Genomic DNA, 16,061 nt, shown 5'->3' with positions numbered 1-16,061 from the left:
TTGAATTCAACAATACCAGAAAGAGATACATATCTTACACAAGCAAGAGAAATAATACAGATACTTGGAGGGCGATTGAATCCAAGGAAAGCAAATACACGTGGTTGAATTCAAAATAATATTTTAAAGGAGGTCCCATTGAGTCCAACGAGTGGTTTCACAGTCCTAAAAAAGGTTCGGAGAAACACAGCCACGAGGCCCAGATATTGGCCAAGAATTGAACTGGAAGGTGCATCATGGAGTAATAATTGCAACCCTGTTCTCCAATACACAATGTCCTGGACAATTCTGGACTCGGACCTGTAGCGTTTACACCTTTCTACTGCGGTAGACATCACACAGTGGAAAGATCAGTGTTTGAAACGTTCTCCATTACCAAATGTTGTGCTCCAAGCCCCAACGATCCTGTGTCGAAGGTCATGTTGAAATAATTAATATTTCGGTGCACACTCGGCTCACCTTATGCTTAGCCGAATGCTGGATGAGTTCTGTAATCTGGACTTTGTCCTGCTGCAGCCTCCTCTTCATCAGCTTGGAGCAGTTGATGTTGACGGCTTCCAAGACGTGAGCCGTGTTGTACTCCACGAAGGGCCGGCTGTCGATGAGGAGCACCTTCTCTATTCCACCTTCCATCCAGGTCACCAGTTTGTCGGCAAACAGCGGCCGGCATCGGGAGCTCCCTGTGGCCATCCCAGCTCCTCTGCCCTTCTCTCGAATTCACGGGTGAAGTGAGGGAGGGTGAGGGGGGCGGGGTGTTATGGCTTTATGCAGTGCATGATGTACCCAGCTGTATCAGGTCATCCTCCTGTTAACAGGTGGATAAAAGGACCCCAAAGTCTTCCTCCTCTGAGGGAGGACTCGCTCAGTGTAGGAAGGAAGCTTTGCTCGTATTCATTGGGAGGTGACGGAGGGGCCAGTTTCACAACTGGAAACAAAAGATGCTTCTCCGATGTAGACGCATTACATCATTCTTCACCTTCGCTCTTCTGCTCCCTCCTTCAGTTAGTGCCTGGAAAAGTGGAAGAGTACATGTTCACACTGCAGAGAGGGGTGGGGGAGGAAGCATGTTTAAAAATCACTGGTTCCAGAGAAAGGGAGGAAGAAGAAGAATGAAAAGGGAGAGAGGCACAAGGAGAGCAAAAAGGTAGAGAGAGGGATGGGGGGAAGGAAAGGGAGGGAAGGAGAGGAGAGAAGTAGAAAAGGAAATAAAGGGAAATAGAAAAAATAAATATGGCATGGAGAGGGGGAGGTGAAGTGAGCTATAGAGAGAAACGATTGAGAGAAAGTGAAAACAGGTCAATTGCAGATGGGCTTAAATCATTAAGGCGTGAGCCCAGAACAGATAACCAAGTAGATCACGTCACTTTGATCCAGTCAGTGTGAACGCCAAGTATAGCTAGATATATATACACATACATAAAGCCTCCCCTTTGCTGCAACTATAAAAAGTAACGTCACCATCTGTGACTGGGGCTTTAAAAACCAAGAACAGCCGACAGTGGGATCTGTGCAAGGTCAGTAATGTTCCTGCCAGCTCGTCACCGTCACATGGCTCACTGCCATGCTGGGCTGCCAGGGCCGTACAGGTTAGGAGTCTGCATTACGTATATTTATTTCACCTCTCAGACATAGGATTGACCTTCAATGTACCTTCAAATCCTGACTGTCTACTGCCAACAACAAAGACAAAAAACACTACTAACATGTCGCTCCGCAGTACTTTGGATCCTGGAGCATAGCAACAGCACAGAACCCCTCCCTCCCCCCACTCATCATCACTATCCCAAGGGTGGGCAACTCCAGGCCTCTAGGGCCACCAACAGGTCAGGTTGAGTATATCCCTGCTTCAGCACAGGTGGCTCAATCGAAGACTGCCACCTGTGCTGAAGCAGGTATATCCTGACCTGTTGGTGGCCCTTGAGGACTGGAGTTACCCACCCCTGCTCAAATCCTTAACTCACTACCCCCATATCGTGCCTCTGAGTAGTTCCTAGTTGCTTTTATATTTTTATACAGGGTGGTGCCCTGGAACTAGACCCCACTATTTACCGCTCCTGAGACCCCCCCCCCCCCCCCCCCCAGTAAATAACAGTGAAGCTACCAGGTTTAGATCACCCTCACAGGAAACAAAAAATGGCTGCCAACCATCAGTCGTGGCTTCCTATTGGATGGCCATTTAAATCCCCTTTCAAAACCAGGAAGTAAAACTTCACCAGTAAGCAACTCGGGAACTGGGGTTTCCCCAGAATTGAAAATAATGCTGTTCAGCTCAGGAAACCCCGTTCCAGACTCGGAAACAGGAATAAATAATATGGAGGTTAGGGTGGATTGCTTCTTTAACACCCCAGTCCAAATTTAGTTAATTACAGTGGTGCATGTGACAGGTCTCCGTGTCTAAATCTGCAAATCTATTAACCAGCATTAGCAAATGTTTGTCTTCCTCTGAATCAACACAACAGTTTGAGTTTCTCATCACTGTTAGTACTTAGCACAAAGTTACTCTCTTCTTCAGACATATGCATTTCCAACCTCCGCTACTTTATTACCAAGCAAAGATATTTATTTAGATGTGTCATAGCAGTGATTTTAGGTTATTGCCCAAATGGGATTGTGATGGTGAATGAAGGTTGTCCTTCTGCTAGAGAAGGGGCTTAAATGCCGTTATTGGTCCCAATTAATGCGATTTCCCTTATTGTACCTAAATAGGATGAGACAGAAATATGTTCTAATCATTCACAACAGGCTATAGTTGTAACTAGATTGTAAATGTCAAGCACAGCATTTGCTGGAAAAACGGTTACTAAACAAGAGTAGAAACTCTGTATATCGCACCACTGGGAATTACTATGGAACACTGGAACCTTAAAGCAACACCCCCTCCCCCCCCCCCCCCAGAACATTCAGGACACCCCGTTACCAAGATATAAAGTAGGGTACAATCCCCTGACGAAGTGACGTTCCCCGTCACGAACGCGTAGGGAGGAGCCTAACGAGGTACTGCCCTAGACACTCATCCAGCTGCCAGTCAAGAACGGAGACGGTGACGTCATCCAAGCCGCGCCGGAACCACGCGAGGTACACGCGATACCGGAAAGGACTTTCAGAGACTGAACGCGGCTGCTGGGTCGGGCACTTCTAATTTGATTTTAAACTCACCTTCGTGAGTATTTTATTGGTTTTAGGTTGGAGGCGTCATTAAAGTTTTTATTATTGCGCAATCCTCTGTTCTTCTTTCATCCCTCACCGGAGAAGAAGTTACAGGAATCCGAAGACAGACCCAGGAGACACCTTTTCCTGAGAGGGAGACCCTTCCTATATCCACTGAAGCTGAGGACACCACCAGGGGTTCGTGCCATACCCAAAGCTCCCTGGACCCAGAAGGCTCCAAGCACAGTTTCTCTCCCCTGTATGCGACCTACCTACTTCTAGTAAGTAGGCAATTTACTGAGTTCAGAGAATAAGGGTGCATTGGGCTGTAAAACAATACTGCGCAATGTCTTTTTCCCTGCTTTATGTCTCACATCTACAGGGTAACATCACACTGTGAAGAGGACTGTTTGCTCTGTGAACTGTGATTTTGAGTCCATTTCTCATCGGCTAACCACTCAAGTTTGCAAGAACAAGGACTTCACTCACACTTTTATATCCTTTATTGGACTTTAATTATATATACACACGCGCCAGGTTCCGTTTCTATATTTGTATTTTTAGGTTTATTTTGTAACACACACACACACACTTTAGATACTCGGACCCTGCGGCCATTTTGAGATCTTCTGCCCAGTGCCTGAGCCGCGTGGTACCCTGGACATCAGGAGACCACAGAGAAGCTCCCTCACCGGGGCTCGAATTCCCGGGAGGATAGATAGATCACATTCATTTTTCCCAGGATACAAATCAAGTAAACCAGTTACTTGAAGGGGGATTGAATCTTTTTCTGAGGAAGCCCATTACACCGATGGGCAAAACAATTACCAAGCTTAAGCAACCGGTTACATGGGACTGACCCTTAAAAAATACAAATGAAAATAAATTAAAAGTAATATAAAATCACTGCAGAGTCCTTTATTCATCAATGTTATCCGGCCTGCGACTGCCCTCCCGCAAGCAGCTTATAAGTGCAGGTAGGTAAAGTTATTTATGGCATGCCTCTGCGTGACGTCTTTTATAGAAAGGAAAGGTATACCGGGATATAACAAAATCAGTAAACATGGGAGAGGGGGGGGGGGGGGGGGACGGAGGGGGGAGAGATGATCCAGGGAGAAATCTGCCAATATATGGAGTATGGAGTCAGAAAGGAATTTTATTTTCCCCTTATGAGAAATCATTGGATGAAGTGTCCCTGGGGCTGTTGGTTTGCCTTCCACTGGATCAATATACTGTAAATACAAAATACAGGATATCTGGTCGTCGAAATTTAACTTACATTGAACTCTATGACGTGGGTTTTTTCAAATCTCGTCTACTTTATAACTATATCACACTTTGTCGACGCGTCCAGCATGCACGTCCCCCCCAGATCTCCATTCCCAGCGCTTGACTATAAACCAATTCCCAGTTTCGCTTCCTTGTTTCTTTCCATTGTTCACAGAGCAAGATTAGTTAACCCCTCGGCTCCTGTGCATTGCAGTTACGGTGGCTGGGGAAAAGGTTACCCGCTTCCGCAGGGGAATATGCTTCTATCAGAAAAATACCCTTTTAAAAATGTAACTATAAAACTCAAGTTGAACAGGGAATGTCTGAGGTACTGAATATGTATATATTTCAATTAATTACTGATTAGTGTCATTGGCTTCATAAAGAATAAATTACCCTAAAATCAAGATGTCCTCATTTGCTTCTCTTGATCTGCTATATCAGGGGTGTTCACCTCCAGTCCTCAAGACCCCCCCCCCCCCCCAAACAGGTCAGGGTTTCAGGATATCCCAGCTTCAGCACAGGTGGCTCAGTCCCTGCTTCAGCACAGGTGGCTCCTCAGAGGCTGGGATATCCTGAAAACCAGACCTGTTAGTGGGTCTTGAGGACTGGAGTGGAGCACCCCTGTGCTAAAATCAGATCAGCCAACTAGATTTATGGTCCTACAGGGAGGCCCGAGATAACCAGGCCCCATTTGTTGCTTTGTAGAAGTGTTAATTTGAGGTGAAATGCAGAAACGTTATAAACGATGAGAAATATTTGTCGCTCTGCTGCAGAATGGATCACAAACCCGTACTGCATGACAACTGGACGCTAGACATTAACTGCAATTCTACAGAAACCCAACGGGGGCTACATTTTGGACCACCCCGCCCAGTTAACCTTGGCTCGCCCCAAAGCTTGGGAGGAAGAGAGGGGGTGGTGCTCTGGTCTCTTTAATAGATACTAAATGATATAGGGATGAAAGTGAAGGAGAGGCTGAGTGAGGAAACAATGACAGAGTTTGAATCAGGGGAACCTGGTCCAATTCCCGGGGTCAGCTCCTTGTGACCTTGGGCAAATCATTTTATCTCCCTGTGCCTCAGGCACCAAAATATAGATTGTAAACTCTTCTCTAAAAATCCTGTGTACAATGCTGCTTAACGCACACTATATTGAAGCACTTTGAGTCCCACTGGGAGAAAAGTGCTATATGAAATAAGGTGGTTATTATTAATATAGCTGCAAAGATTCCAGCAGAGATGGAAGAAATTAAATCCGTGATGGCAGCGATAATTAGTCGTTTCAGTTACTAATTCACATCAATAATCCTCTACTGGGGACTGACCGCAGAGTGTGGGATTAGGATGGGGAGAAAGAAAATTAAAAGAAAATTAAAAAAAAAAAAATATGAGGGAAGAGGCAAATTGCTAAATAAAAATGTTCTTTATTTGTTCCCATGTGGGAAAAAAGGGAAAATGGGCAGACCATGGAACGGTGTTACAAATAGATTTAACAAGATAAGATACTTTGTTTTCTACCTGCAGCATTCCTGAGACATTTGCATTTTGGGGAGAGAGAGGAGAGGGGGAAAGAGACAGAGAGAGAGGAGAGGGGGAAAGAGACAGAGAGAGAGGAGAGGGGGAAAGAGACAGAGAGAGAGGAGAGGGGGAAAGAGACAGAGAGAGAGGAGAGGGGGAAAGAGAGAGAGAGAGGAGAGGGGGAAAGAGACAGAGAGAGAGGAGAGGGGGAGACAGAGAGAGGAAAGTTAATTATTCTGAATATATATAGGATTTCGTTTTTTTAAACGTTGCAGAGAAATTGCATTCTTCATTTGATTTAATACACCGATTTACAGGAGACATTTACGTGGCTTTATCATTTATTCATTGTTCTGTTGACAGTGATTTGGGCCTGTGTTTGATCTCATGCAGAGATATAAACCGCACTAAACAAAATGATTGACTATTGCAGCATCCCTGTTTGCTAATAAAAAGATATTACAATACACAAACACAGCCCTTTTTTATAGGACAGATCAGACTCCCTGCACGGTTTCTCCAGGTCTTCTCATTACTATTTATCACTCATTATAAAAAGCGTCATAGTAAACTCGTTTGCCAATAAGGACGGGTATATCTTGCCACCCTAATTTTATTATGCAGTAAAAAGTACAGATTACAAGAGGTTTTAAACCAGCAGGAAACATGAAAGGCCAGTTTATTATTAACCAAATGACATCAGCAGCTCCACCTATAAATGCCCTGCAATTAGGTGAAAGATTAAGGCTATATGCAACGCTGTGTTTATGCTCCATTCGGTGCCATAAAAGTTTCATGGTACTGTATTTGTTACAAGAAATGTCAATTTGTTGTAAGTTTAGGGTTGCCAGGTGACTTCTCCAAAAGTACTGGTCACCAATGTGAAAGGTGCGATGCACTCGGGACATACAGCTCCATGCCGTTTCCTCTTCTCCTTGGCCCCACCCTCATGCTCCTGACACCTTCTCCTGATTGGCTGCATTATCTAGCAGCCAATCAGGATGCAGGAAGCTGCCCAGCCCACTAACAGCAGCCCTGCATTCTCCCTGCTCAGGGAAAATCCAGCGGTCCCCCAAGTCAGGTCACTATGTCCAGAGAGGTAATACCGGACACATACATGTCCAGAATTACCTCATAGTTACATAGTAGATGAGGTTGAAAAAAAAAAAAAAAAAGAAGAAGACTTCCGTCCATCAAGTTCAACCTATGCTAAATTTAGACACAGATACTTTATCCTATATCTATACTTATTGATCCAGAGGAAGGCAAACAAAAAACCCCATTAAGGGGAAAAATTAATTCATTCCTGACTCCAAGAATCGGCAATCGGATTAATCCCTGGATCAACATCCTTCCCATGTATACTTATTTGGTATATCCCTGTATACCTTTCCCATCTAAAAAAATATCCACCTTTTTTTTGAACAAATCTATTGTATCTGACATCACTGTCTCCATGGGTAATGAATTTCACATTTTAACTGCCCTTACTGTAAAGAGCCCTTTCCTTTGTTGCTGGTGAAATTTCCTTTCCTCCAACCTTAAGGGGTGGCCCCGAGTCCTTAGTACTGCCCGTGGGATGAATAGTTCTTTTGAAAGCTCCTTGTATTGTCCCTGAATATATTTGTATATAGTTATATCCCCTCTTAGACGCCTCTTTTCTAATGTAAATAAATCTAATTTAGCTAGCCTCTCCTCATAAGTTAGAATGTCCATCCCTTTATTAATTTGGTGGCTCTTCTCTGCACCTCGATTTTTTACTGGACAGTGTGTCCAAACACTGAACATCTGGCGACCCCATGTAGGTTGCAATCCCATTGATGGGGCTGACAAGTCAATTTAATTAAAGGGCCCAGAGCTTGCCAAACCACACAGATTGTCCGTACGCTTGAAAAAGAAATACATCATCTTGTTTGGTAAGCTTAGTACACTAATGTCATCGATGAACGGTGTGTAAAAAAAAAAATTTTTAAAAACCCCCACACAACCTGCAACCCATCAGAACTGCAAACACCATTTCATCCCAAACTCGGCAGAAAACCTTTACCCATACGAGAAAAACACCACAAATACGGATATTCTCATGGGCTCGTTCTACTGGTTACATATTTGGCAGAAATAGACAAGCTACAGGGAGGTTATCACAATGGCATCGCATGCGACACGTATAGGTTACTTGTACAAAACATAATAAAAAAGGGACCTGCAACTAGAACAGCAACTTTAAGGTTTAATAAACATTTTCTCAAGGGATATGTGAAATGTAAACAGATCTCATCAAGTGAGTGAAGTCCCCAAGGCACAGATTAAAAGGAAGAATTCCCTGATGGAGAAGAAGTCACAGTGACAGTCGAATACCGCCGAAGAAAGATTTTGCGCTTTATTTAGAATGAAAAATGGGGAATTTACAGTGACATCTGGGAAAACTGACAAACGGCAACTGCAAAAATACAGCAGTATGAACTAACTTGGTAAACGTATGGATTGCCTCCACTGTTGGCTAATATAAAGGTCGGCTACTTGTGTAAAACGCGGTTGCGAAACACTGATGTAGATACTTATTGTAGCATGTTAATTTTATTTTAAACCGAGCTGTTGCACGATAAGGACTCGGCTGTAATGACCGAATGTTAAGGCACATACACAAAGGATGAAGTCATTTGAACTTTGGCCTCGTAATAAAAATGCCTTTATCCAATATGTTCTGTGCTCCTTAATCCCACAGATAACAGCGGTGGTGAGCTCATGGTTGCACTGTTTACAGGGCGTGAATGCAAGCTCCTATCAGATAGGAGCGGTGCCTTGTGTGATATGGAAGAAGGTAAAGCTGCTGGAAGATGTTGACTTGGAAATAACCTGCTTCTCACTGCGCTGAACATAGCAGTGGCTCTCGCAGCACTCAGCAGGTCCCGGATAGAATCCAGGCTTTTGGGAGAAGCCAATTAACATACAATTAGGTGGATTCACTGGTGTTTGCAAGGGCATGGGTCTATTGCTAAAATCTGGTGTGGACCCAGAACAAAAGGTTTGATAGCCACTGGAATAAGGAACGAAGTCCCCTCTGAAAATCCCTGTTGTCTGGGATACAACAACATGGCAGATGGAATAATCGGAGGCTTTAATTCCATTCTGATGGTCACTGTTTTTATTGGGTCCTCCTTCCCAAGTGAGGGCACTCACATAAGGGGATTCTGCAGACCTTCTCCATGATGTAGTGACAAACCTTAAAATGACAATGGTTTTGTCAGTGTATTTTTTTTTTAACACTGTAGTTAGTACCTGTAACAGGCTGATTTTTCACGGGTTTAGTTGAGCACGATTGGGAGGGATGGGTTTTATCCCTGCCGTGTGTACGTGGAATAGTCTCCAACCAGAGGTGGTAGGGTCTAACAACACAGTATGGGAATTAAAACACACTGCGTTAACACAAGAAACCAAAGAATCCAACAGGGTCCGAGGGCTAGCAGAACAGGGGGGAGGGGAATAAGTAAATCACAAACCCGACCAAAACATTGATATACACAATTTATCTTTAATAAGACCCATGAGTGCCTGTATCTCCTGACACACACACACACACTTTGGTTATAAGTGGCACTGCATGGATAAAGCCATAGCAACCACACAACTGACTTATAACAGAACCACACGTTTCAGTCATCGTTCAGCAGTTTAGAATTGAGAGCAGAAAAATAAACTCTACCTCCATAATCCCACTGCTTCCCCAACGCCAACTCATTCAAATAACCCACAGCTATCCGAAACACACCAACCTTCTATCCCCCCGGTAACCTAATGCTTCCACTTCCTTATAGAGTGTAAGCTCCTTGGGGCAGGACTCGCACACCCTACCGTAACAATATACGTTAATGTTTGTTATGTTCTTGCTTTTTATCCTCCAACACAATAGTACTGCACTACGGAATATGTTCAAGCATTATAAATAAAATAATAATAAATAATCAGTAAAATTCTGACCAGGATATAAAAAAAAAACAAAAAAAACACACACACCTTTAAAATCTGCCCCTGTAGCAGTGAAGGGGTTAACTACATCCCGCTGGTTCCTGGTGACGTACTGCCCCCCTGCAGGAAGCTGCCTGAGCAATGCCATGCGCTGCAGGCACGTGTGCCAGGCTCGCACACCTCTCTCAGAGGCAGTGAGGCAGGTGTGCAGGGAGTGTCACAGCACCAATGCTTTATTTTTATTTTTCACACTTTATATTGAAAGAAAGGGATTTGTTGTTCGAATCTTTTTGACCTTTCTGACACACAATTCATTTCAGCTCCGGGGACCCCCTGCTTCCGGAGATACTTGCTTCCGGAGATACTTGCTTCCGGAGATACTTACCTCCGGAGATACTTACCTCCGTAGTAGGTGCAGGTAGCCGCTCCGGCTGAGCTAGCTGGGGTTTAAAGTTTAAATCTCCTGCTTCACACGGGCCAATAGGATGCCAAACCTGATGACAGCTTTGAAACACTGCCATAAATTTGAACCCTAGTAGCAGAGTGGCTACTGGAATCCCTTACAGAGGTATCACCGGAAGCAGGGGGTCCCTATAGATGAAATTAATGGGGTTCAGCTCCGGAGACCCCTGCTTCAATCCGGCGATTAAAAAAAATTTAAGCTACTTTGACCACTGATTACTACAACGTGACCGTGTCCTGTTTAATTGGTAAAGTGGAATGTATTGCAGTCCGTAAGACAAAGTATTTTATACACACACACTCACACACACACTATTGGGGCAGGGAGCTTACAATCCTTTGCCAATATTTTATTTTGTGAGCAGATCAGTCTTAAAATAAATACAGATAAATAGTTTTCCTTTCGTTCTTCGTATGACTAATAACGGCACCACAATTACTGTACTAACAGATAAGCCCAAGTAGAGGATACGCATGAATTTAGCCAACACGGAAAAGCAGGAACAAGGTTCAAGTCAAATGGTTACTTTATGGGGGATTGAATCTATGGAAAACTAATTACACTGCATCAATTCTGGTTCCATTAACATTTAGTGCAGAACTTCACCTAAACCGGGGCCCTTCCTGAAATCATCAAATGGCCCTCCCCGACACCCGGGAATCCTATTGGAGGACCGCGGGGCCATGTTTGTAACCCACGGAGATCGTTTTTTGGGCCCGTTTTGACACTTAAAAAAAACATAACACAAGCATATCTGGAACCGGGGGGTCCCTGGTCACCTCTGTTGAGCTCTGAGGGACCCCCTGGTTCAGGTTAAGATTAATAAAGTAAAAAACAAGCAGGTGGGATTGCTGCTACTTGCCTGGGCATCTATTAACCCCTTACAGAGTTGGTTTTCCAAGCTTTGCAGACTTGCTTCTTTAAAAAGAGAATTTAGCCTCGGCTCTATTAAAGCGGGATCCCCGTGACCGTATATAGCCCCGTAACCTGTTCAGTATGTTCGGAACGGCGCCACTCGTGCCAGAGATACAAAGCCAACCATTTCTCACACAGGAAAGAACAAAATATTAGGAAAGGGGGCCCTCCCCTCGCTGGCCCAGGCCGCTGAAATCTGACCACTGCTGGAGGGACCCACTGCAGCCGATGCCAGCGGCTGGAAATCACCCAGATCGTCTGACTACAACAAACCTCGTCCACATCCTAAACAAGGGATCCTCTGGGACGGGATCTGGTTATCCAGCAGAGGATAAAGGAATGGAGCAGTTCCCCCATCTGCCAGAGAAAGCAAAAAAACTAAAAAAAGAACAACCCGTCTATATCCCACTTAGTAAAGTATCCCAAAGTGTCAGTAAACTGTGCCCGTGCACTTCAACTCCACCACCTCGAGTGTCACATTCTAGCATAGAAGTTTCTTTAAATCAGCATCTCTAATTTAGGACCAAAATGTTATGACGAGGGAGGCCAATTATAATCCCGTGCAGGCTGAGCCGACTTGCTACCTCTCAGTTATGTCCGGCTATTGTAGCTGCCCAGTTCATGTTCAATTCAGCAGGAAGAATAATCCTTCTCCAAACCCACAAAGTGTCTCTTCAATGTTTTTTTTTTAACATAGGATGGAAGCAGGGTCCTCCAGGGTGGAACTCCATTAATTTCAGCATTGCGGGACCCCTGCTTCCGGAGACAGTGCTCCGCTCAGCTACCAGGGTTCGTATAATGGCGGCGTTTCAACGCTCACGTGCCCTGTTGGCCATTAAGAAGCCGTGACGTAATCAGGTTCGGCATCCTATTGGCCCACGTAATGCTGGGGCGATAAACTTTAGAGATACCAGCACCGCCAAGAGATACCAGCAAGTATCTCGGGAAGCAAGGAGTCCCCAGAGCTGAAATTAATGGGGTTCAGCTTGCGAGCCCCCCCACCCCCTCCCCGCTTCAAAACGATGTTATTTATGTATGATTATTTTTTTTAAAGCTCATGAATTGCTTCTTTAAGCGAGATCTTCAGCGTCCCACATACACTTTTATTTATTATTTGCTTCAATAAAGACAGCTGAAAGACGAAACGTATGATTACAAAACAACGTAAATTTTCTTTGTAAGATCATAAAAATTAAAAAAAAACGGGTGGGAGACATGTATACTGGCTGAACGCAGTGTGTACACACATACATGTATAAAACACTACAGCCGTGTGCACACAATGGCCTCGTGATATGTTCTATATACAGCGGCGCACCTCTGTACCGACAGGACCTTACAAAAAAGGACGAGCGGAGAACAACATTTTTACAGGAAAGAGACAAATATCTGGAATTATAAAAAGTTAATGTTAACTGGCAAATAAATTAAAAAAAAAAAAAAAAAAACAAGTGCCAAAATCGCCACATGAAGCTTCCAAGAAAATGCCCCAAGTTACCCTAGCAAACAACGCATCAGAATTCAACTCGTCATTTACACCATACAACTGGAAAGCAGCCCTGCGGAGCTAGGGGGGGGCCCAGAGAAAACAGTTATTTTAGAGTTATTTGCGGTCTGACCCGGATGACCTTGGGCAGGTGGTTACCATCGTGCACATTGTATTTTTCATGGCAGGCAGACGGGTATAGGGTTCCATGTTATAATGGACATGAAGCAAAATGTGACTGTGCGCATTTGCATGTCATTTCCCAGAATCCCTAGCTGTAGTGGAAGCACTGTATGCCAAGCGATGAGGGAACGCAGAGCTGTGGCCATATCGCCACGATCAAATGGCCACCACCATCTTGCCACACCGCCATAATCCCCCTTAACCCAAGCCCTTACCCTAAAACACCTTCAATTAACCCCCCTACCCTAAATCTTACCTCAGAAGCGGCTGGCGGTGGGGATTCCCGCAGCAGCCATTTGGTCACGGCATACGTCCCATTCCGTGTCCGAGACCCGTGAATGTGCTCACAAGTGGGATTTGTTTTTCCCCCCCTTAAAAAGTTTTCCCAAATACTGTATACATTTAGGAGTTTCCAATGCTCAAAGGACCGCCAATACGCAGAAGAGACGTCGCTGACAAACGGTAACTCCGTGACTAAATAAATGTAAAACACATGCACTCTGAGTCACAGGAGGGAAGCAGAGCGATGTGCAGCCGCGATGACCTCATGTCCATGATTTCACAGTCACATGCTACCAGGGACATGGGCTGCTAGCCCGAGACACTGCATGAAAACGCGTTTCCTGCAGGGAGACACACAGCTGGGCATGTGGAAGTCCGGTCAATTTAACCCCAGCCTTGCCTGGACAGTGTTATCCATGGGACATTTCTGTAGCAGAGAGAACAGGGTCAATTTACTCATCAGAAGCCCAAAAGGCAGGGTGTGTGTTAAACCCAGTACAGGCAGTCCTCGGTTATCCGACACAATGCATTACTCAAAATGCCGTTGGAAAGCGAAACGTTGTAAAGCGAAACACGTTTTCCCATAGGAACACTGTTTAAAAGAAAGGTTCCGTTCCTGAAGGCATTTTTAATGCTAAAATACACAAAATATTTTACGCAGACAATAAGATATGCAGAATACACAAATTATATAGTGCATATACTGTAACACACAAACATAATATATTATATAGTATAATATATATATTATAAACACAAACAACTTTGCAAAGCGTTGTAAGAGCGTTGGATAAGCCGTTCGTTGTAAGACGAAGCGTTGTAAAACGAGGACTGCCTGTATCACAATTTCTATAGCCGGTTTTAGCCCACCTCCCCAGCAGTGCAAGATCTTTGCAACAGTTTCCCATTTGTGATCATTTGTTAATGTTCCCAGCTGTTTGAGCTGCAGACTAACGAAAATGTTGCCTTGGCAATACTGTATAAGGATACATTGTAGCTGCTGAGTTTCACCGATTGTGTGCCTAACATAATGGCTGCTTCAATCAGGATTTTGACAGATTTATAACAGGAGTAGCAAACGATCGCCAGCTTAGGTAAGAATGTAGAATTACACGTCACATGCTTTCCATATTAAAATTAAATGTTAAATAGGATTGCTGCTTTAAGTACTGTACAGGGCTAGGAGACAGACCTAGGAGATACTAAGCCAGCGGTGGGCAACTCCACTACGCCAGGGCCAGTTTTCATGATCTCTGCTACACAGGTGGCTGAACCATTCTGACAGCCACTTGTGCTGAAGCAGGGATATCTTGATCAGTTGGTAGCCCTTGAAGGCTGGAGTTGGCCACCCTTACACCAAGCAAAGAACAAAAAACAGATTATATACCCCCCCCCCCCCCAAAAAAAAGCCTTGTCTCTCATGGTACGCATGTAATTATACAGATCTAGACTTTAATCCATCCTCCCCGGGGACACATTTGCAAACGGAAATACATTTTTGTAATGGAGTTTCAAATACCTTGAAGGTAAAAATACAGATAGTGTCGGGAGTGCAAGTTTGCACTACACACGGGGAGAAGGATCACGGGTGCGAGTTTCCTTATAATGAAAACAGACTGGTTACATTTTTTACTCCCACTTCTAACAGTTCCTGCATAACATAAGGCATCAGCACAGCATCAGATCCCATATAGACGCCGTCTGTGTCACGTATTCTGTTAGCAGCTGCTTGGTGTCTGACTGGGAAGGGGTGTAGATGTACCTCACAATTAAAGCAGCATTTCCACATGTACTTTGTTTTGGGGGGGTGGTTTCGGGGTTGGGGGTTCTTTTAGCTGAACCACATTATTTTCCGTTGCCCGAAACCCCCCCAGTGTAGTTACTAGGATTCGCGCTCCGTGAAGGGAACTGAAGATGGCCGTAACGTCGTCCAGTTCCCTCTGGCCAATTGGACGACAATGGAATTTTCTGAAGTTCTACAGCAGTTTTATAAAAGTGTACATTGGCCGAGATAGATATTAAGGCAGCAAACGTACATTTTAATATCCTTAAATATTTCTGGAAAAGGAAGAAAAAAAAAAAAACCCTGAACATCCCCACAGTAAAATAATCAGAATGATTATCTTTCGGGGTCAGATCGTTAAAACATGTTGGCAGAAATTAGATGAACGAGAACGCTTCCTTCCCAGACTGAATATCCCGTTCCCCCTGCAGGCTTGTGGGTCCCACCCCTTGGCAGTGAAGCCATTTGGGAAATCCCTGGGCCGTGACGAGTTTTCTTGGGCAGAGAGTATTCGCAGTGCATCGAGCTGCAGGGCGCTTCGTACCTCTCAATCCAAACTGCTCCATCTCGGTGTTCTCGCTCACGCGCTAAGAGAGCGGTGGGCAACTCCAATCCTCAAGGGCCACCAACAGGTCCGGTTTTCAGGATATCCCTGCTTCAGCGCAAAGACTGAGCCACCTGTGCTGAAGCAGGGAAATCCTGAATACGTGACCTGCTGGTGAACCTAGAGGACTGGAGTTGCCCACAGATGCATTAAAGTAATATTCACTGCTTTGTTGCAGTTCTTGCCCTCACTTTAACCCAGTCAGTGCCCAAAACTCCTGCCAATATGTATTGGCACCCGAGTGTAAAGCCGCAGCCACTGGTACTTTTTATTTGAAGCTTTATCACTGATGGGGGGAGAAAAAAAATGGCCACCACATCTCGCAGCTCCAGCCAGCTAATAGGAAGCGGCAACGTCACCCTTCAGCGGAATTGCCGCTTTAACAATGTGTTCAGTGTTAACTAAAGGAATGTGATATTTAATGCATTTCTGCTTCTTAAATC

At 44.6% G+C, this 16,061-nt stretch overlaps 1 protein-coding gene across 1 annotated transcript in view; it reads right to left on the bottom strand.

Annotated features, from left to right (window-relative positions):
• Positions 1 to 16,061, bottom strand: part of DUSP16 (dual specificity phosphatase 16) — a 32,908-nt gene that overhangs the window by 4,852 nt on the left and 11,995 nt on the right. Inside the window, 1 exon segment of the mRNA XM_075599197.1 lies at positions 438 to 1,009. Coding sequence (XP_075455312.1) covers positions 438 to 690 — 253 coding nt within the window. The 5' untranslated portion in view covers positions 691 to 1,009.

Source organism: Ascaphus truei, chromosome 5, assembly GCF_040206685.1.
Source record: "Ascaphus truei isolate aAscTru1 chromosome 5, aAscTru1.hap1, whole genome shotgun sequence".
In the NCBI taxonomy this organism is placed as follows: domain Eukaryota; kingdom Metazoa; phylum Chordata; class Amphibia; order Anura; family Ascaphidae; genus Ascaphus; species Ascaphus truei.
The sequence above is the reverse complement of the archived record's forward strand: the minus strand, read 5'-3'. Positions and strand labels throughout refer to the sequence as shown.